This window comes from Marmota monax, unplaced genomic scaffold, assembly GCF_021218885.2.
Source record: "Marmota monax isolate L192 unplaced genomic scaffold, Marmota_monax_Labrador192_F-V1.1 WCK01_AAM20220418_F8-fsc00039, whole genome shotgun sequence".
Taxonomy (NCBI): domain Eukaryota; kingdom Metazoa; phylum Chordata; class Mammalia; order Rodentia; family Sciuridae; genus Marmota; species Marmota monax.
In genome coordinates this window covers 1,935,371-1,956,961 of record NW_026693602.1, presented here as the reverse complement: position 1 = coordinate 1,956,961, position 21,591 = coordinate 1,935,371, and the positions used below count along the sequence as shown (strand labels likewise).

The following is a 21,591-nucleotide window of genomic DNA, read 5'->3' as shown; positions in this document are numbered from 1 at the left end:
ATTGAAAGGATGTTTATTTTTACCATACTCCTACATTATACTTGCTCATACACTATATTTTTCCAAAAGTACCACTTACCATGCTTCACAGTCATTTTTTGTAATTCAAAAAAGCAAATGTAAGTATCATTGCAGCACCAGATAGATAACATTGAAGTACGAAATAGGCCAGATGTCAGTGAAATGATAGTGAATACAGTACACAAGCATCTTCTGGAGAAAGCTGATCCTCAATTCTAATTGTTTGTTGTCACAGGGATATTTATATTCAATCTTGTTTGATCTCATTTTTCAAAAGAAGCCTGAAATCCAGTTTTTTATGTGAAACTTCCCAATTTTTAAAACATTGGGACAAATAAGACTGAAGGCTGAATGTAGACCTCAAACTGCCATGTAAAAGTGAAAATTGATTTTACTCTCCATAAATTATGATTAAATCTATTTTGTTGCCTTTCATGTCTCCTGCTTTATTGTTAATTTTAAAGTTGCATATATGTATTTTTTTAGCTATAGAAGAAATGGTTTTATTTATTCAGCAAATGAGCTCCTACTCTGTGCCAGGCACTCTGCTGAGTAAGGGGATCCAAAGATATGTAAGATTAAAATAAGAACAAGATCTGCTCTGGAGTTTATAGTCTAATAGAGGCGATAAGATGTTGGAGTACATAAACAACAACTGCAGTTAAAATGTTCTTTAGTTGTAAGCAATTAAATAAAAATTTAAGAAAAATGTCCTTAGAATTCAAACTTATAGTAACCAATATGTGATAGAAATGATCACTATAGTTAACCATAAAAATAACTCATCCTACGATTTCTGTGCCTGAGGGGATTTTGGCATATACCAGTTTAATCAAAATGAAGAAGAAAATGCAGAGGGAAAAGCAATTGCACTGACAAGTTTAATACAGATACCAATACCACTGCTTGATAATTTTGTGATGATTGATAATTTTTAACTTTCTCTTTTCCAATCTGAGGATACAAAACATCTTACTACTATGTTCTTAGCAGCTAACATAGTACTCCCTATATAATACACACTCAAATATTTGCTTCATGAACAACTTCTGTTTAGTCTGCTATAACAAAATACTTTAAACTGAGTAATTTATGAACAACAGAAATTTATTTTTCACAGTTCTGAAGGATGAGAAGTTTGAGAATAAGACACTAGCAAATTCAGTGACTGGTGAGAGCCTGTTTCTCATAGATGGCACCTTCTGTGCGTGGGTGGAAGTATCTTTTATAAGGGCACTAATCCCACCCGTGATGGCTCCACCATTATGATCTAGCACCTCTTAAAGGTCTCATCTCTTAATACCAATGTATTGGGAATTCAATTTCAACATGTGAATTTTAGAGGGACGCAAACCTTCACACCATAGCAGCTTCTAAAATGTGTAACTACTGATGTGAAGTTTGTTTTAAGATTGTTCTGGAGATTGGATTGGTACACATAGGATAAAGAGTAAGATTTATGAGATGGGAAGAAAATAAGGAGGCTAGAGGAAAAAAATATAAGTAATTGGGAATAATAAAGAGCCATTGCCAAGTGGGATTTTCTTTTTTTTTTTTAATATTTTTTTAGTTGATATGGACAAGTATCTTTATTTTTATTTATTTATTTTTATTTGGTGCTGAGGATTGAACCCAGGGCCTCATGCGTGCAAGGCAAGCGCTCTACCAATGAGCTACAACCCCAGCCCCCCAAGTGGGTTTTCTGTTCTCTGCCCACTCACCCTGTATTGTACTCTCCTTAGACTGAATTAAAGAGGATTCTGGTCTTGAGCTCTCTCCGGTTCTTCTGTGACAGTGCCACTCCCCTTAGAGCCACAGTGCCAAATAGAAATGCTCACACATGCCCCTCTAGGCCACATTAGGTTTTTTTGTGTATATTTCCATGTGTATACTCACATTGTTTTCTTTTAAACAAAAATGAAAGATTTTTTAAACTTATTTTAACAACATTTCATATCTTTTCATATTAGATAACCATGGATAGATTCATCTACCTCATTTCTTCAAATTCTGCTTAGTGTTCTGCAGTGTCACTGCTGCAGTGTATTTGGTCTTTTCCTTATTGGTGGTCATTTAGGTTTTTCTGCAGTTTTTCTGTATCAAAAACAGTGCTACATTGAGAGTGAGTGAGTGTGTGTGTGTATTTGTGTGTGTGTATTTTCTTTTGGTTTTGGAATTGAGCCCAGGGGTACTTAACCACTGAATTACATCCCCAATCCTTTTTATTTTTTATTTTGAGGCAGGTTCTCACCAAGTTACTACTTACCAAGGCCCAAGTTGCTTCGGCCTCACTAAGTTGCTAAGCCTGGCCTCAGACTTTCAATCCTATTACCTTATCCTCCCTAGTCTCTAGGATTACAGGCATGCACCACTGTGCCCAGCATATATTCTTAATTCACAAAAGCAAGTATGTCTCTTCTTTTATGTAGAATAGTCACAAAACTTTTGAGAATCAACCTTGAAATAGTTGGAAGATGTAGAATAGCTATCAGGGGCTACTTCAATGACTTGTAACTGTCATTGTTGGAAGAAGCCAGGAAAACAAAAAGTAAATTGAGTATAGGGAATGGAAGGAACATACAGATAACTTGTAGTCAGTGTGTATTGGGACTTTAGGGGCATTTTAATCTTAAAAGGAAAAAACTTAATAAAGACAACACTCCATTATTATTATAGATAGTTATATAATAGCTTTGGTGAAGATGCCCAAATTGATTTAGATGTCAGTCCTTTTAACATGGTAGTTGCTTTTTTGGGGCAGATTTATGACCTCGGCATTGGTAGTTTGACAGTTTGGAGGATGAAGATGTTTATTGTTGCATATGTTAAAAGAGGAATTCACAATGAATATTTCCAGTGTTATATGTTAACCCATTTTCTCTTCACAACATCCCTGAAAATGAGCACGCTTACCCACAATCTAGAGATAAGGAATTTGAGGCACAGAGATTATAAGTACTTATAATATATATCATATAATATATAGTTTTCTGGCTAATAAATTATAAATTGAGATCTTTAAACCACTTGCTCTGACTTCAAAAGGTGAGTTTTTTCCCCTACTATTTTCTTATTAGATAATCCTTAAAATCAGTCTGTTAGGTTGAATTGTATGAACATTTGGTCTAATTGCTTTCCAAAAGAGTTGTACCTGCCTTCATTGTGGTAAATATCTAACTTAGGGAGTCTCTTTCAAACCTTGTTTTACTTTATCTTTTTTCCCTTGAACTGGGTTGATATTCAAGAAGAAAGGCATTCATTAATGAAATTAGGCCATTAGCATATTTACACAATTTGTACCCTTTTATATATTTGAAGTTTTCTTTTGTTGTCTTTACATAGTAGAGTTTTGAAAGAGATGATGATACCTGTTCCATAATTGAAAATATATCCTCTTTTAATGGTGTATTACATTAGACTGCACTCATCAGGAAGGAGAAATCTTGGTTGATACCCATATGTTTTCATTTGGATGTCTATATTTCAGCTGTTCTTAGAGTAAGTTTGATAATAAATTCTTGATACCACTATATATAAATTTTTTTTATTCTTGCATTTGTTAAAATTAGAAATTTTTTTAATGGAAATGCATTAAATATAAGAAATTGTCACTGTACAAAATTGAAAACTTCTTGAGGGTAAGCATCCATTGTATTTCATTTCTACATCTTGGTCAGTGCTTTTTACTAGCAAGTTGTAAATAATGAGTTATGAAGTGAGTGATTATTTACTGTAACAAGAGTAGTCTACTCTTGAGTAATGTTGAAAATATTTCCAATACTGGTAGTTTTATTTTTCTTCAATTTTCAGAATGATTGACTGGCTCTCCTGGCCATTGGCTCAGCATGTAGATACTTGGGTAATTGCACTGCTGAAAGGACTAGCAGCTGTTCAGAAGTTTACTATTTTGATAGATGTTACTTTGCTGAAAATAGAACTGGTAAGTGGGAGTATATGAATGTATTAGAATGCATGAAATCTTATAATCAATATTTTTATAATCAATATTGTCTCTTTAAAAGCATTTGAATGCTTAATTTTAAATGAACCAGTTTTTGGTTTTGTTTTGAATAGGCCTTAGTAATTTAAAAAATGCCATGTAAGTGTAATTAAAATAGTTTTTTGCTATTTTCAGATACTGACTATGAAAACATTTCTCCCATTATTTCTTGAATCCATCTAATTAGACTTTTACCATTACCTTACCAAAATTACCTTTGATACCAGTGCTTCCCAATGTTGCTACACCAGGGATCATTTCTCAGGGCTCTCCTCTTCAACCTGTCAGCAGCATTTGACACAACTGAACACTCCCTCTTAAAACACTCTTCTTACTCAATTTCCAGGACATTTTATTTCCTTGGGTTTTGTCCTGCTTCACTGGCATATCAGTCTCCAGTTCTTGCTCTTTCCAGTTTTTAGATTGCCTTAGAGTTCAGTCTTTGGTCCTCTTTCTTTTCAGTGCATATTCACAGCATAGGTGTCCCAAGGCTTTATGACTGACAAATGTATATTTCTAGTTCATTGTTCTCCCTTGAATTCCATATTCATATATTCAACTGCCTATACTCAGATATGAAACTCCTAATTTTTTTTCTCCCACAGGTGATCTTTCCCATCTTAATAAAGGGCTACTCCATCCTTTCATTCACTTAGGCCAAAAACTTGAAGCTATCCTTATCTCTAACATTCTCTCTCAACCCATATCCTATATATCCTGCTGACTCCACCTTTAAAATATATCCAGAATCCTACCACTTTTAATCAGTTACGTCACTACTACCTCAATCCAAAGTTGTCACCATCTCTTGTTGAATTGATTACCATAGCCTCCCTGCTTTTTGTTCCCTGTAGGTGTCTCACAAGATGCCATGTGATCTGGCCCACTGCTACTTCTCTAATTCCATCTCCCACTTGCCTTAGTCTCTTGCTTCACTTACACTGTCCTCCTTACTATATTCATATCACACCAGCCTAGAGGACTTGGGACCTTTGCACTGCTTTTTGTCCTGTTTAAATTGCTGTTTTCTCAAGATCTACCAAGCTTATCTCTCTCCTTTCCGCTTTATAGTCAGATATCACCTTTTACATGAGGCATTTTTTTTTGCACATCCTTTGTAAAAATAGCAAACCCCTCTGCCACCCAGTATTTCCTATTCATGCCCTGCTTTGTATTTTGATAGCACTTATCATTATATGTTCCTTTTTATTATCTCTTCACATCCTTTATACTGAAAGTCCTTTTAGAAATTATTTTTCAGATCTACTGTTTTCCGTTGCCTAGAACAGTGCTGAGCAATAGTAAGTGCTTAATAAATATTTATTGAGTGAATTAAATGAAGAGTGGCCCAAGAAACATCATCATATAAACATAGTTTAACAGATTTCCATTTATCAGGGTATTTTAAGAATTGGGTAGGCCATTACATTCCCCTTGATCTCAGTCATGTTGTTATCTCAAAACTTTGTCCTTCCCCCAAAGTTTAATAACATGTTATGATAGAACTTTTCAGGAATGGGGGCATTCATATAAATAATTTTTGCTCTAGGGAAATAACTACTGATTGAGTTTCTGATTTTCCTCCAAATTCTTAAGATGGGTGTCTTATCTTATTTTGAAGGTTTTTAATCGACTTTGGTTTCCTCTTGTGAGACCTGGTGCTCTTGCAGTTCTTTCTCACATGCTGCTTAGTTTTCAGCATTCTCCAGAGGCGTTCCATTTGGTAAGTTATACCAGAAGCTTCCTATAATTAAAAAAAAAAACATTTCAAAATTTAGTTTCCTATTGAGTCACATTTGTATGTAGTGAAAAGGCTGTAGGTTAGTTCTGAATCTATTTTCACATAGCTTTACCTTTTCTTAGAAAATTGAAGCTGTTTAATTTCTCTCCAAGGAATGTATTTTCAGAATGTTTTGTGTCTCACCAAAACTACCCGACTTGTTACTGCTCTATGTGAGATATGTCACTGATGGATGTCTGCTGTACATATGAACAGTGCAAAAGGATTAAAATAGTTGAAAATCACTGATGGCTTTAAAATTTCAGAACCTTGAAAACATCAGTTTGATTTGTTGTCTTAAAATTAAGTCTTTTTATTCACTCTCAGCCCATATCCTGTTGACTCCATCTTAAAACATATCTAGAATGCTACCACTTTAAACAATTACATCACTGGTTTTGATTTGATTATCAATTTGCAGGTGTTACTTTAGGGACCTGTCCATTGACATTTTTATGGCATCAGAGGAAAGCAGTAGCTTTGTGTGAATGCCTGCTTCCTCCAAGATCTGATCCGCAGTTTTACAGGACAATTAACTCATTATCAGTATACCTACAATGTTGAAATCTTAAGGATACTGATCACCATGACAAAATTCAGAGGAGACTGATGAAGATGTATAGAATCCTAGTTGTTAATTTTTAGGTGACTTTATTTTTTTTCTTCCAAGCATGATTGTGTGTAGGCCCTTCAAAAAAAAGGCTTGTTTTCAAATTTCTAGGAAGGAGACTCTCTAACATAACTTAATCATTTATTTTATTGTTTATTACTTTATTATACCAAGGACATTTCTTAATCTCTGGGATTAGTCGCTTACTCTATACTCTAAACCTATTTTATTGCTCAGAATGTTTTAAAATAAGTTATCTCCTTACCTTTCCTACTTTAGTAGTACCTAAACTACTTTAACTACTTTTTTCCCCCTGAGAAAAATAGTTAAAATAACAAATATTTGACTTTGAAATGTTTGATTATTAATTAAGTGGGTATTAAATCATTTATTTGAGGGATCATTTATTTAAGTTAGATCTGAAACTGAAAATTTTGATCTGGCTTAGTAAAGCCTAAAAACAAAGACCAAATTCTTGTCTAAGTACTGTGTAGAGTTTGACCCTCCACTTAACTAAGAATAACTTGGACATTTAGAAGTGATTTAAATGGTAATTAAATCACATATAATTCCAAACAATTCAGTGAAGGACTGAGATTTAAGGGTGGCTAACTATGAGCAACAATTTGGAATCATCAACATCATTATTCATCATATTTTATGTTTAGAATAGTTTAGGGCAAACCAGGATTGATGTTATAATATGTATTGTAATGAGACAGATTGCTTTTTATATTTTTTTTAAAAAATTTTTTAGTTGTAGATGGACACAATAGCTCTATGTTATTTATTTATTTATTTATTATGTGCTGAGGATTGAACCCAATGCCTCACACATGCTAGTCAAGTGCTCTACCACTGAGCCACAACCCCAGCCCCTCATGTTTTTTATAAGTGGAAAAAATTTAAATAGACACTGTGGCAGATAGTCATATGGGTAAGAAAAAAAAAAAACTATTTAAGTTTTATGCATTTCCTCAAATAGTAACTTATGTTTAGTGTTACAGTAATGTCTAGAAACATTTAGTTTCCTCATTCAAAAACTCAACTTTCAAGCATTGAGGAGTCAATATAGCTTGCTTGGAAGTATATCTCTAAGAAAAAGTCTTATTTCTGTGTCAATGATAATATTGATCATTTGGGGCATAGTAATAGAAAACCATATAACCTGATTGCAAAGATCAAATGTACACTAGAAGAGCTTTTGGACAATTTGGAATTATGAATCATTTTTAAATTATTTCCTCTTTTTATTTCTTTCCCTTCATGTCTGAGAAAACAAAATAATTTTAAATTTTTAATTATTTTATCAAAAGAATGTCTGAGAGATGTGGCTTTAATGGGGCAGGGTTGCATTCAGATTTGCTTAAATATGTAGAGATGATAGCAATAGTATGAACTCATTAGGAGCTGCTAATTTTATAGTGATATCCATACCTTTGATGGAGGTAAGATTAAAAGTAGTGTAAACCTAAAATGTGATTTAAGACCTCAGGCTCAAGGATAAAGCTAGACAGAAAACAGAAGTAGCACTGTTAATTTAAGAATATGATGATTCTTTTTAGGTGAAAGGAAAAGAAGTTGATTGGGGCATTACTATAACTGTCATTATTTGCCTCATGGCATAGCCCTAATATAACTATAGCTTCACTTTTTTCATGAGATAGCGACCAAAAATATTCCACAAATAGAACATAATAAGATGTCTTTTAGCATGAGAAGTGTAAACATGTAGTTTCATATTATAACTATTTGGAAAAAGTACAGCATTATTCAAATAGAATGAACCATTGCTGAAAAATAGAATTTGTTTCATTTGGGTAATAACTTCTTAAATATGTTATTATGTCTATATTTGTTGGGTTTTTTCCAACTAATTTTACAATGAAAACATTTTTTGTGATGATCATCAATATTAACAATTGTCTACATGTTTACAAGCAATGTACATTTTCAATTTCCTTTTTATTTTTAGCCCCAGTTTCTTAAATATAATAGAAGATTCTGATTCCTTTTATTTTTAGAACCATCTTTATTTGGGTTGAGGAAAGGGTTTGTTAATAAGAATATCCAATCCAACATTAGACATTGTCCCTCTTCTTATCTAAATGAAAAGTATATTATTTGAGCTATAATTTTAGTTACATTTGTAAGTTATTTCAAAGACTTAAGGTAGACTTAACTGCACAATACGTGTAATTCTTTCAAGCTGAAAATTTTTAAGTTCTCACTAGATGGAGCTCTTTAGCTAATTCTAGGTTTGCTTGTTTATTTGTTTTTAATTTGTTCAACTGAAGGCATTTCTTTAGAATTGTTGCAATGACTAAGATTCCTATTTGTACCTATGTCAGACATATAATAGTGTAAGAATGAGGAGAGGAATAGTAAATGGAATTACACTTGTATATGACTGAAAACAAGATTTGCCTTGATATTCTTGATATTCTAGAAGATTTTAACTTTATAACTTTTTTAGAAAAGGCTATGACAACACATGGGAAAGAATTTGCTGATCATATACCATTGTACTCTATTTGTAGGCTAGAGAATGTATTGCCAGTTTGTAAACATTTTAAGAAATGTTTATCTTTTTTTCTCTTCAGATTGTTCCTCATGTAGTTAATTTGGTTCACTCTTTCAAAAATGATGGCCTGCCTTCCAGCAGAACCTTCTTAGTGCAGTTAACAGAATTAATACACTGTATGATGTATCATTATTCTGGATTTCCAGATCTCTATGAACCTCTTCTGGAGGCAATAAAGGTATGAGAATTGTTATACCAGTATTTATGGAGTTGCAGATTAATAACCATATTTCTTCAATTCTCTGGTACCATCAAATAAGGCATATCTTAGAATTTATAACCACTTTTGGGGAAACTTGTTTTAAAAATATGCTATATTAAATGAATCCATATATCAGATTTGCATCCCATGTGTTCAAATATGTAAAGTACATATTAGAGTCATGGAAATGCAGATAATAAAGTATTTGACTGATTTTGTCCCTATTTTTAATTCTGCTTTTACTATATACTATTCATGAATGTCTGTATTTCATAGAATCTTTACTTGAATTATTTGTGGTCACTCTGTTTTTCAACTTTGTATAGATAGTGCATCGTTTCTGTTTGTGAAAAATAGATCACAGCAAGCACACTTTTCTCAGTAAATTTACTGCAAAGTCAAGGTAGAGCAAAATAAGAGGGTTTAACTCAGACGTTATACTACTTCATATCTGAAATGGACTCAAATCATATGATTTTTACTGTCTAGTTAGCTTTATCAAAGTAATTTTGGGGTCCAGAAGACAAGACTGTTAAACAGTTAATGTGTGTGATGTATAACACTGGTATGACACTTGACCTTTCTAAAGTAAATTATATGAAGGAGCATTTGTCATGGATTTAATAGTAATGATACTCTCTATTGCTGTGTCTATTGATGACTGTTCTTCAGTGCTTTCATATTGAAAATTCTGATAACTCATATAGTCTCAGAAGAAGGAAGGGAATTACTCTTAGCCCAAGGAAACACTTTCTCTTAGCTATCATCAAAACAAAAAAAGCAGAATTACTTTAAAAATGTTTGTTTTCTAAGGTCTAAGTACCAGAAATAACAGTCAATAAAAGATAATTGTAAATTATTTGACCAACTTTCCTTATTTGCCAATGCTCTACTCAAGCTTGAAATCATTTACACTTAAAATCTTTTCTCATTATCACATACTTTACTAAGCAAGTAAGAAAAATCTGTATGTTGTAATAATTTTCTAGATGGTAAAACGTGATTAGTTTTTCGGAGTCAGAGGTCATTATGCCAATGTGTACTTTTTTTTTTAATCCCCTAATTACTTTGGACTTTTGTTTCTAAGGATTAATACTAAGTAAATATTAGTAATGAATTAAAAGAAAATATGATTTTTATCCCCAAATTTGAAAAGCAGATTATTTGTTGTTTAACTTATTCAGTTATGGGCCACTTCAAGTCCTCATTCCTACTGCCTTTAAATAGCACAGAATACTCTCTGATCTCAAAGTTTTATGTTGTAACTATTTTGCTAGCATAAGTAGTTCAAATGTGACAATTCGTAAGTATTGTTCAACTTAAGCAACTGTGTTCAGGAGGCATTTATTTTTGCCATGCACTGTAATTTGAATTTTTAGTGACTAGCTAATTACTGCTGTCAGTATTTTAAAACTAAGAAGTAAAATAATGTCAGTGGAAAAATCTTCTTTGTGGTGTTAATTAATTTAATAACAAAAATAGTTTTTACTTTACTTTAAAGTATTTTTCCTATTTATGATGTGTAGGATTTTCCTAAGCCTGGTGAGGAGAAAATTAAGCTGATTCTCAGTCAAAGTGCCTGGACGTCTCAATCCAATTCTTTGGCATCTTGCTTGTCTAGACTTTCTGGAAAATCTGAAACTGGAAAAACTGGCCTTATTAACCTAGGAAATACATGTTATATGAACAGTGTTATACAAGCGTTGTTTATGGCTACAGAGTAAGTTTAAATTTGAACATTTTCACTTCAACTATACAATTTGATGGATGCTAACAAAATGTAAGGTGGGGATTTTCTATACATTATTTCTTATAAATGGCATAAATGTTAGTATTTCCATATACTAGGCTTATTCAGAAGTGAAATTGCTTTTAATGCTCAAGAACTATTGAAAATAATACTTATATAAAGTTTGCTTGATTATATCTAGTGTGCATTCCATTTATTTATAATGCTACTATCTTTTTAATTTCTATGACTTGACATTTAATAACAGAGGGATAGATTTAGTCTGTTAAGTGTCCTAGAGATCTCATTTGCTATTATTATTTCTTATCTTTGTTTCTTTTTTCCCCCTTTCTATTTATTTATTTATTTATTTTGCATTACGATTCTTAATACACCATTATACAATAATTTATCATATCTCTGATTATATATAGGGTATGTTGACACCAAATTCACATCTTCATGCATGTATTTTGTGTAATGATGAGGGTCTCCTTTCACCATCCATGCTATTCCCCTTCTCCTTTCCTTTCCCTCTTATCTTTGTTTCTATCTATAAGCCCACTATATGTTTTTAACCCATATATCTTTTTTTTTTTTTTAAAAACTAGGGGCATTTCACAACTAAGCCACATCCCATCCCAAGTCCTTTTTATTTTTCATTTTGAGACAGGGTCTCACTAAGTTGCTGAGGCTGGTTTTGAACTTGTGATCCTCCTGCCTCAGCCTCCTGAGCCACTGGGATTAGCACCACTATGCTCCGTTTAAACCATATATGTTTTGAGGGTATCAAATTTAGTTTTATATGCTTATAGTTATTTCACTGTTTATCAGAACAACTTCTTTGTTGTTTAGAAAACAAGCTCTGCTTCCCACTCCAATATGGTAGTTACTGAACAAATGCATAAATAGACATATTCCTTTGCCTACTTATGAATTTACTTTTAAATCCATTTTCTTTTGCAGCTAAGTGAACAGGAAATAAAAATTGCTAGTTAGAGGAATGCTGTCCATGATGGTACAAAATAATGACCAACTTTTCCTAAAGGCAAAATATGGTTAATATTTTCTCTTTAGTACCAATAAAGATTTCATGGAGCTTTCCCAAAGATGTTTATAAATTGAGTTCCAAGCTTTTATAAGTTGTTATGGCTGCCTAGAAGAGACAAAAACTATTAGATATAGAGTTCGTTTTCAGTTATTGCTTAGCCCCAGATTATAGCGTGAGCACTAAGGTGTTTTACATATGGGTTAGTGTTTTGTTTATTTTTTTTCTTCTTCTTTGTGTGTGTGTGTGTGTGTGTGTCTGTGTATGTGTGTGTATGTTTAAGAAAAGATGTACTCAGGCTCAACTAACCCTAAGCATAAGATTGAAGAATCTATATCTGACCACCAGAGGTCATCCACTGAGCCATCTCATTTTACAGATGACAGAAAGCAGAGACCAAAGCAATTATAACTGGCAAGAAAAATTGAGAGAGTACATTTTGCTGTGCAGTGGCCAATAATCTCAGAATAGGAAGACAGCGTATTTTATTTCTTAGATACTAAATGAATTCTTTTTCATGGCTTTAAAAAAATTACTAAATGTACAAATATATAAAATAAACATCACACACACCCATTCCCAAAGGCACAGTTTTGTGTGCATTATTCATTCCAGATTTTTTTGGTATAGTCATTAGCCTATATCTAATACAAAAACAGTGTCATTGTTTTTTTAAAAAATTTTGCAGAGAATCCTATTTATAAATTCTTTTTTAGTCCACTTGTTTTGTCATTTAATAATTTGTGTTAGAAATGTTCCCATTGTGGGGCAGTACATATCTATGTCACTCTGAATTAAATCATTATCATGATTTATTTAACCATATTCCTGTTGACCAAATTGTTAAATTACTTTTAAATCCGTTTTTGGTCATTATGAGCATTTCTCATATGCAGATAGGCAGGATTTTCTTTGAACAGGGTATGCCAGATTGCTCCGCAAAAGGTTGTAGCATTTTGAACTTACATACTAAAATCTGGTTGTACCTATGACTGTCTGTACCTCTGGAAGTACTTTATATAATCAGTCTTACTTTTTTCCCAATCTGAGTAATTTCTTTTGTTTTTATGTTTTATAAAAAATAGGGTCGGGCTGTGGCTTAGTGGTAGAGCGCTTGCCTAACATGTGTGAGGCACTGAATTCGATCCTCAGCACCACATAAATAAACAAAATAAAGATATTTAAAATATAAATATACACACACACATACACACACAAAAAATATATATATACATACAAAAAAATAGAGTCTTACTATTTTCCCCAGGTTGACCTGGAACTCAGCCTCCTATGTAGTAGCTGGGACTAAAAGGAACATGCCACTGCACTTTCCTCTTCTTTTTGTTTTAATTTGCATATTATTGACCATTATGGTTTTTTTCTTTTCTATTTTTCTTTGTTCATTTGCTTTTCTTTCTTAATAACCTGTTCTTTTGCATCTTTCTGCTGGGTTTTCTTCTTTTTTGTGTTGATTCATTTATACTCTGCATGATAATGCTTATTACATGCTTTCTTCTAATTACATGAATCAATTTTTTATAGTCTTATTTGTTTGTTTATTTTTTGTACCAGAAATTGAACTCAGGAGCACTCCACCACTGAGCCACATCCCTAGCCCTGTTTTGTATTTATATTAAAGACAGGGTCTCACTGAGTTGCTAACACTTTGCTTTTGCTGAAGCTAGCTTTGAACTTGGGATCCTCCTGCCTCAGCCTCCCGAGCCACTGGGATTACAAGTGTGCGCCACTACACCCAGCTATTTATATAGATTTTTTTTTAATGTAGTCAAATCTGCCAGTTTTTGTTTATAGCACCTGGGGTTTAGAAAGCCCTTACCCTCTAAAATTTCCCCTTTTGTTTTTAAGTACTTTATTAGTTTTGTATTTGCTTTAATTTCTTTATCCAACATGGCATTGGTGATGTTACAAAATCTTGCCTACTTCTATTTTTTCCACATGGGTAACCAATTGTTCCTATACTATTTTTTAATATTCTTTTCCCAAGCTATGCTATACCACACTCTTTAAAATCACTCCAATTTTATTGTGTTTTGATGACAGCATATTTTTATTTCATGCATATTTAAAAGTTTCTTATCTAAGATATAAATGAGTAGCCTAGTTATATATACTAATCCAGGCAATAGGAATAATATGGGAGAGCACATAGGTCATTGCCAGGCCATGTAGTTAAGTGTTCGTTTATTATCATTCCCTTCTTCCCTCTTCACTGTGTTACATACAGTTAGGTAACTTTGTTAGGCAAAAAAAAAAAAAACTGTCACATAAATAACGTTTTACTCTAAGCATAAGTTGTTTTGTTTGTTTTGTTTTTTGGGTTTTGGTTTGGCGGGGGGAGGTGGGGTTAGTATCGGTGAGTCAATCCAGGAGTGCTTAACCATTAAGCCACATCCCTAGCCCTATTTTTTGTTGTTGAAGTTTTATTTAGAGACAGGATCTCACTGAATTGCTTAGTACCTTACCAAGTTGCTGAGGCTGGCTTTGAACTTTGCATCCTCTTGCCTCAGCCTCCTAAGCCACTGAGATTACAGGCATGTACCACTGCATCCAGTTAAGCATAAGTTTTAATTTAAGAAAATGAATTTATGCTAATAGCTTCTTTTTAGCTTTTTTAAAAATTTTATTATGTAAATTTTTATTTATATATGACAGTAGAATGCATTATAATTCTTATTACATATATAGAGCACAACTTTTCATATCTCTGGTTGTATACATAGTATATTCACACCAATTCGTGTCTTCATACATGTACTTTGGATAGTAATGATCATCACATTCCACCATCATTAATTACCCCATGCCCCATCCCTTCCCCTCCAACCCCTCTGCCCTATTCTTTTTAGCTTTTTTAAAGATACTTTTGTAAAAAAAAAAAAAAAAAATGCTTGTGTATATATTTATAGAGATATATTGCATTATATTTTATTCTCCTTCAGTTTCAGGAGACAAGTATTATCTTTAAATCTAAACGGGTGCAATTCATTAATGAAAAAATTACAGCATCTTTTTGCCTTTTTGGCTCATACACAGGTGAGTGTATGTGTGTATAGTAGTATATGCTAACTGTGATGATAATATTCTTTGAACTTCACATATGCCAAACCTTTTTAACTGAAGTAGTACTGCCTAATATATCAGAATATGCCAAGTTTTTATCCCCATTCCCTCCACTTCCCATTCTTATTGATAAATATTATAGAGACCTACTGTTCTAAGAACTGTTATATGTAAAATCCAATTTCCTATCAAATAAAGAATCTATCATGAAGAAATCATTTTAAATGCATTTTTAATAGTTTACAGATACTAAATTAATGGATTTGCATAGAAATGAGCAACTAAAGTAATTGTGTGGTGCCAGACTTTTTTACCCCTCCCTTATATATATCCTTCATTATGACTAAAGATTTTTGTAGAACTGTTTATGTGTTGAGTTCTAAAGCTTAAAATTTATCAAGATATTTTATGTATATAGATTAATTCAAGGAAATGAATTTATGCTAATAGAAAAAGGTCATATATAGTAAATATTCAACAGAATATTTTTGGAGAGATACAATACATAGTCTATGATAAGCAAAGGGAATCCTATGTTCAGTGAACTTATTGCTTAGGTTTTGAACATACACAGACAAATGATATATATTACTTTAATGTATTATTTTCTGGTTTTCCTCTGATTGCTATTGACTCACAGAAATCTTAAAGAGTAGTTGGTAATTAGAGCCAGAAGAAAAAAAAGATTCACAATTGATGAGATTAAGTTGTTTCCCATCTACAAACTGAGAAATGTCTCAAGTCTAACTTCTTACATGAAAATGATTGAAATAGGATTGACAGAATAATGATGGCCTATGAGTACTGATGTTCTCAGAGAGATCATTTTATTAGTCTTCATCTGAGAGAAATATGCCAACAAATTAAATTTAACATATCAGGACCAAGAGAAATGAAAACTCTTTCTTCTCTCCTCTTTGTTTTCCTAGTGATTTTTTTTCTGTACTTGATTTATCGTTACTCTACATTTACTATATTATAGATATATATGTATATGTGTACATATGTATATTTATATAGATATATGTATACTATATTAACTTACTAAATCAGAGCTACTAAGAAAAAACTCTAGGAGGTTCCCCATTCCCAAGAAAAGAAGAAAGAAACTAACGAGAGATCCTAATTAAAGTTCTGTCACAGTTGAGGCCTTCTTGATTGGGTAGCAGACTGGCAAGGATTATTTTAGGTAGGTAGATTTCCCTAAATAATTAAAGTTTTTTTCTTATAAATAATAAAGCTAACATTTACTGAGCATTTAAATTTTCTAGCCCTGTGGTAAGTCATTTATCTCTTAATCCTCAAAACCAGTCTATCAGTATATCCCCAGTTTGCTGGAAAAAAAAAAAAGTTTAAGTTATCTGCTCAGGGTCATGCAAACAAGTAGCAGGATTAGGATATGAATTAAATAGCTCTGAAACTTATGCTGAATCAGTATGCCAAACTCCCTTCTTGCAAAATGCTATAAACACCCCTAATTTGAATAAAATTTTCTTTAACTGAGGAGGATTCCATTATTATATACCAAATATATTCAGAATATCAAGAGAATTTCAGATTTTTCAAGTTATAATTATATTTTTCATATACCTACTCAGCTTTTTTGTGTGTGTATGTGGAAAAATCCAGTATTTGAACCTAGATTAATTTAATCCAGAGTCTAAGATCAACTACTAGATTGAACTGCCTATCTGCGCTTTTAAAAAGAAAACAAAAGCCAGGGACTTTCCTGTAATCCCAGAGGCTCTGAAGGCCGAGACAGGACAATCTTGAGTTCAAAGCCAGCCTCAGCAACTTAGTGAGGCACTTAGCAACTCAGCGAGACCCTGTTTCTAAAAAAGGTGCTAGGGATGTGGCTTAGTGGTAAGTTTCCCTGGGTTGGATCTCTGGTATTAAAAGAAAAAACAAAACTAGCAAGGTCCCTAACCAGTGTGTTCACATTCTGTACATTTAAGACATGTACCCAAGCAAGGAAATTTTCAACTAAAGCAGGTAGTTGCCTGGCTCTGTAGACCATTCACCATATTATATTGTCCACAATATATATTCATTACGCTTTCATTTAAAAAAAATTAGGGACTCAAACACAGTTATCATAGAGAGGTAATAGTATTTCAAGAGTTAGAGAAACCTGGGTTCTAATGTAATCCCTCTACTCACTTAGTTGTATGACCTTGGACAAGCCCCATAGTTTCTGAAGTTTCTATTCTTTACAGAGTGAGAAGGTGGGACTAAAGATTGCCTATATTTATTTCTAACTAGTTTTATATGCTTTCAGGTTGCTCCATGTCTCTGGCTTTTTTAGAAAAGGCTGAGTGCAATGTAATTTTAAATAATCTTTATTAAACATTAGATATTAAGATTTCAGTTACTTTTGGTTCATGCTATAATACTTCCTTGTATTTTCTGTGCTGCTATCTAAAGAGGGAAGCATATGCACCTCGGATATTCTTTGAGGCTTCCAGACCTCCATGGTTTACTCCCAGATCACAACAAGACTGTTCTGAATACCTCAGGTTTCTGCTTGACAGGTAAAAAGTATTTTTAAAATATAACTTGAATGTGTCTTCTCATAACAGTTTCTTTCTATTTAATATTGTTTTTACTTTTGAAAACATTTCAGGTACTTATCTAGCATTTATTGTGTACTTTTTAAGTTTACTTTTGTTTTTAATTTGGTTTTGTTTCCCACCCCCCACCCCCCGGATTTTTGTACTTCAGATCAGCTGTTATCAAAATGTAATATGAGTTACTATCAAAATAATATAAATGGGTTGCTTAGTTATTTTTAAGAATACAAAGGGGTGCTAGGACCTCAAAGTTTAAGAACCATTCCTTTAGACCATTTATAATTGTAAGCATAGGGTACATTTTACTGTATCCTTACCACTGAATGAACAAAACTTACAGTCTTCTTGTGTCTCCTTGTCTTTGCTCCCTTCTGTCGTATGAATGACAAAGTTAGTTGGTCTTAACCTGTGCAACCTCCCTTTCTTTCAGCTAAGGATATATTAGTGGTTTCTTTGTGCCAAACATCTCTGAGATCTCAAGCAGACAAAAATATATGAGACAATAAGGGACATATATACCTAATTGTAATATAATACATGCTATAAAATAGCCTTATGAAGAAAGTATAATGAGAATATAGAGTAATAATTACCCCTTAACTTTTCTTCTAGATTCTGTAACTATTCAGTATTCTTCTTGATTAGAAGAAGAGAAACTTGGTTTTTATATTGATTAAAAATAATTTATATTTTAAGCCACCAATATTGTTAAATAGAAATGATATTTTAACGTAAGTAAAGTAGTGATATACTGATATATTCTCCCTCAGGCTCCATGAAGAAGAGAAGATCTTGAAAGTTCAGTCCTCATACAAGTCTTCTGAAAGTCTGGGGTACAGTGAAACTTCTTTACAGGAAGTAGCCAGTAAGGCAGCTGTACTGACAGAGACCCCTTGCACAAGCGACAGTGAGAAGACTTTAATAGAAAAAATGTTTGGAGGAAAATTACAGACTCACATATGTTGCTTGAACTGCAGGAGTACCTCACAAAAAGTGGAAGCCTTCACGGATCTTTCACTGGCCTTTTGTCCTTCCCCTGCTATGGAAGACTTGTCTTTCCAAGATCCAGCATCATTATCCAATACACAAGATGGCAGCTTAATGCAAGCCAGTGTATCTGGTCCTTCAGAAGAACCAGTAGTTTATAATCCAGCAACAGCTGCCTTTGTCTGTGATTCAGTTATGAATGAAAGAACAATAGGTGGTCCTCCTGATGGGTTTCACTATACTGAAAACAGTTCTGTCCCTAATGAATCTCCCAAGATTCTTATCAATAAAGATGTACCTCAGAAACCAGGAGGTGAGACCACACCTTCAGTAACTGACTTACTAAATTATTTTTTGGCTCCAGAGATTCTTACTGGTGACAACCAATATTATTGTGAAAACTGTGCCTCTCTGCAGAATGCTGAGAAAACTATGCAAATCACGGAGGAACCCGAATACCTTATTCTTACTCTCCTGAGATTTTCCTATGATCAGAAGTATCATGTGAGAAGAAAAATTTTAGACAATGTGTCACTGCCACTGGTTTTGGAGTTGCCAGTTAAAAGAACTACTTCTTTCTCTTCATTGTCAGAAAGTTGGTCTGTAGATGTTGATTTCACTGATATTGGTGAGAACCTAGCTAAAAAATTAAAGCCTTCTGGAACTGAAGAAGCTTTCTGTCCAAAGTTGGTCCCCTACCTATTAAGTTCTGTTGTGGTTCACTCTGGTATATCCTCTGAAAGTGGGCATTACTATTCTTATGCCAGAAACATCACAGGTGCAGAGTCTTCATACCAGATGTGCCACCAGCCTGAAAATCTCACATTAGCACCCTCCCAGAGTCATATACTAAGCAGAGATAGTCCCAGTGCAATTATTGAACAGGATTTGGAAAGTAAGGAAATGTCAAAAGAATGGTTTTTATTTAATGACAGCAGAGTGACATTCACTTCATTTCAGTCAGTCCAGAAAATTACAAGCAGGTTTCCAAAAGATACTGCATATGTGCTTCTGTATAAAAAACAGAACACCACTCATGGTTTAAGTGGTAACAATCCAACCAGTGGACTCTGGGTAAATGGAGACCCACCTCTTCAGAAGGAACTTATGGATGCTATAACAAAGGACAATAAACTATATTTACAGGTAAGTTGAAAATATCTTTATTATTTGTGGAAAATATTACACAATTGATAGGTGGTTAATTGAGTGGCCAGATTTTGAAATCCAACTTGACTTACACATTTTCAAGGAATTCTGAAACTTGATTCTGGATTTATATAAAATGAGCTCAACCTATATAATTCAATTATTATACTTTCTAATTATTGGGAAGTAGTTGTGAAAAGTGGCAATTAGATTCAACATAGAAGACCTATTTTGTTTTTATTTATGAAAGCTCTATTTTTAGTTAGAAAAGATGATGTAAAATCATGCCATACAGAAACCCTTTCCCTTCATCCCCCCTCGGGAAATGACTGGTAAATTTGGTGTTCATTCCTGCAAGTTCTTTGTGTAAATATTTTAAGGTCTGTGTGTTGACATTCAGATGGACAAAATAAAGGATATTAAAAAGGAGAAAATATATAAAGAAAGGGTGTTTGTATTTTTGAGCATCTGGGCAATAAAATCAATGAGATAATAGCACAGTTAGTAAATAAAAGCCATGGCATAAATGCTTCAAATGAGATAAATTTGCTTATTTTAATATATTTTTTTCAAGGAGTATTTTATTTACTTTAAAGTTAGTAATGGTCATGTTACAAGTGTTTTTCTTTGAAACCTTCCAACTTTCGGTTTAAAAAAAAAAAAAAAAAAAAAAGACCAGTAGCAAATTATAGGTGGAATTGTAGAAAAGGAGATTATAGGTGTAGTAACTGGGTAGTTCAAATTATTTTATGAGTTTAAATTAGTAAATTTCTAAAACTTTTGTGTTTGAAAGTCACAAAACTAAAAGATACAAGCAGAATAAAAGAAGAAATGGGCATTATAGTACTGATTTTTAGAGGTAAATTTTCTCAAGAGCTTTCAAATTTCCTGCATTATAAAATACCCAAATAATGACACATTTTTAAAGGATGACAGCAATGTTCTGAAGTGACACGTAAATAATTAACTTTACAGAAAAAAAATAGGAATTCAGAATGTTTGTTAGAATTGATTCACTACCAAAGACTAACACCAGTTAAGTGGTTTATTATCTAGATAATAGAAATAGAATGTATTCACTCATATTCTTCTTGTTATATGTAAGCACTAGTTATTAATTATCTTGATTCTTAAAGATTAGAGAAGTAGAGCAGAGAATTAAGTTGAAATAGAAAATTTCTACCAAGTGTAGACAAATAAGGCCCAGGGCCATCCTGACGTTTAGAAATATGCAGAAGGTTATTTACATACCAGTGATTGGGCAGAATATTATATTTATCAAATATTTGGAAAGACAAGGAACTACTCTAATTTCTGTAATTAGAGTGTCAAAGACTATTACAGCCATAATGACTATTGCATTGCCACCTAGATTTTCCAGTTTAACCATCTTGCTATCTTCCCCATTACATCCTGATTATAGTGTTTGAGCATGAGCAGCCATTCTTTTTTTTTTTAAGAGAGAGAGAGAGGGAAAGAAAGAATTTTTTAATATTTATTTTTAGTTTTCAGCTAACACAACATCTTTGTTTGTATGTGGTGCTGAGGATCGACCCCGGGCCGCACGCATGCCAGGCAAGCACGCTACCTCTTGAGCCACATCCCCAGCCCCAAGATTCAAACAGGCCATTCTTTTTATTTTTTTTTTTTAATATTGTTTTTTACTTATTGATAGGCCTTTATTTATTTTTTTATATATGGTACTGAGGATTGAACCCAGTGCCTCGCACATGCTAGGCAAGGGTTCTACCACTGAGCTACAACACCAGCCACCCATTATTTTTTAAGACTCTTATATTAAATAAAGAAAAGGCATCATGTAGTTTGTGA

General features: G+C 33.0%; 1 protein-coding gene across 1 annotated transcript in view; it reads left to right on the top strand.

Annotated features, from left to right (window-relative positions):
• The window catches only part of Usp38 (ubiquitin specific peptidase 38), a 32,649-nt gene that overhangs the window by 5,993 nt on the left and 5,065 nt on the right, over positions 1-21,591 (top strand). Inside the window, exons 3-9 of the mRNA XM_046459569.2 lie at positions 3,832-3,961; positions 5,643-5,744; positions 9,015-9,173; positions 10,724-10,917; positions 14,935-15,028; positions 17,480-17,586; positions 18,396-19,758. Of these exons, the coding sequence (XP_046315525.1) occupies positions 3,832-3,961; positions 5,643-5,744; positions 9,015-9,173; positions 10,724-10,917; positions 14,935-15,028; positions 17,480-17,586; positions 18,396-19,758 (2,149 nt within the window). The remainder of the gene's footprint in view (positions 1-3,831; positions 3,962-5,642; positions 5,745-9,014; positions 9,174-10,723; positions 10,918-14,934; positions 15,029-17,479; positions 17,587-18,395; positions 19,759-21,591) is intronic.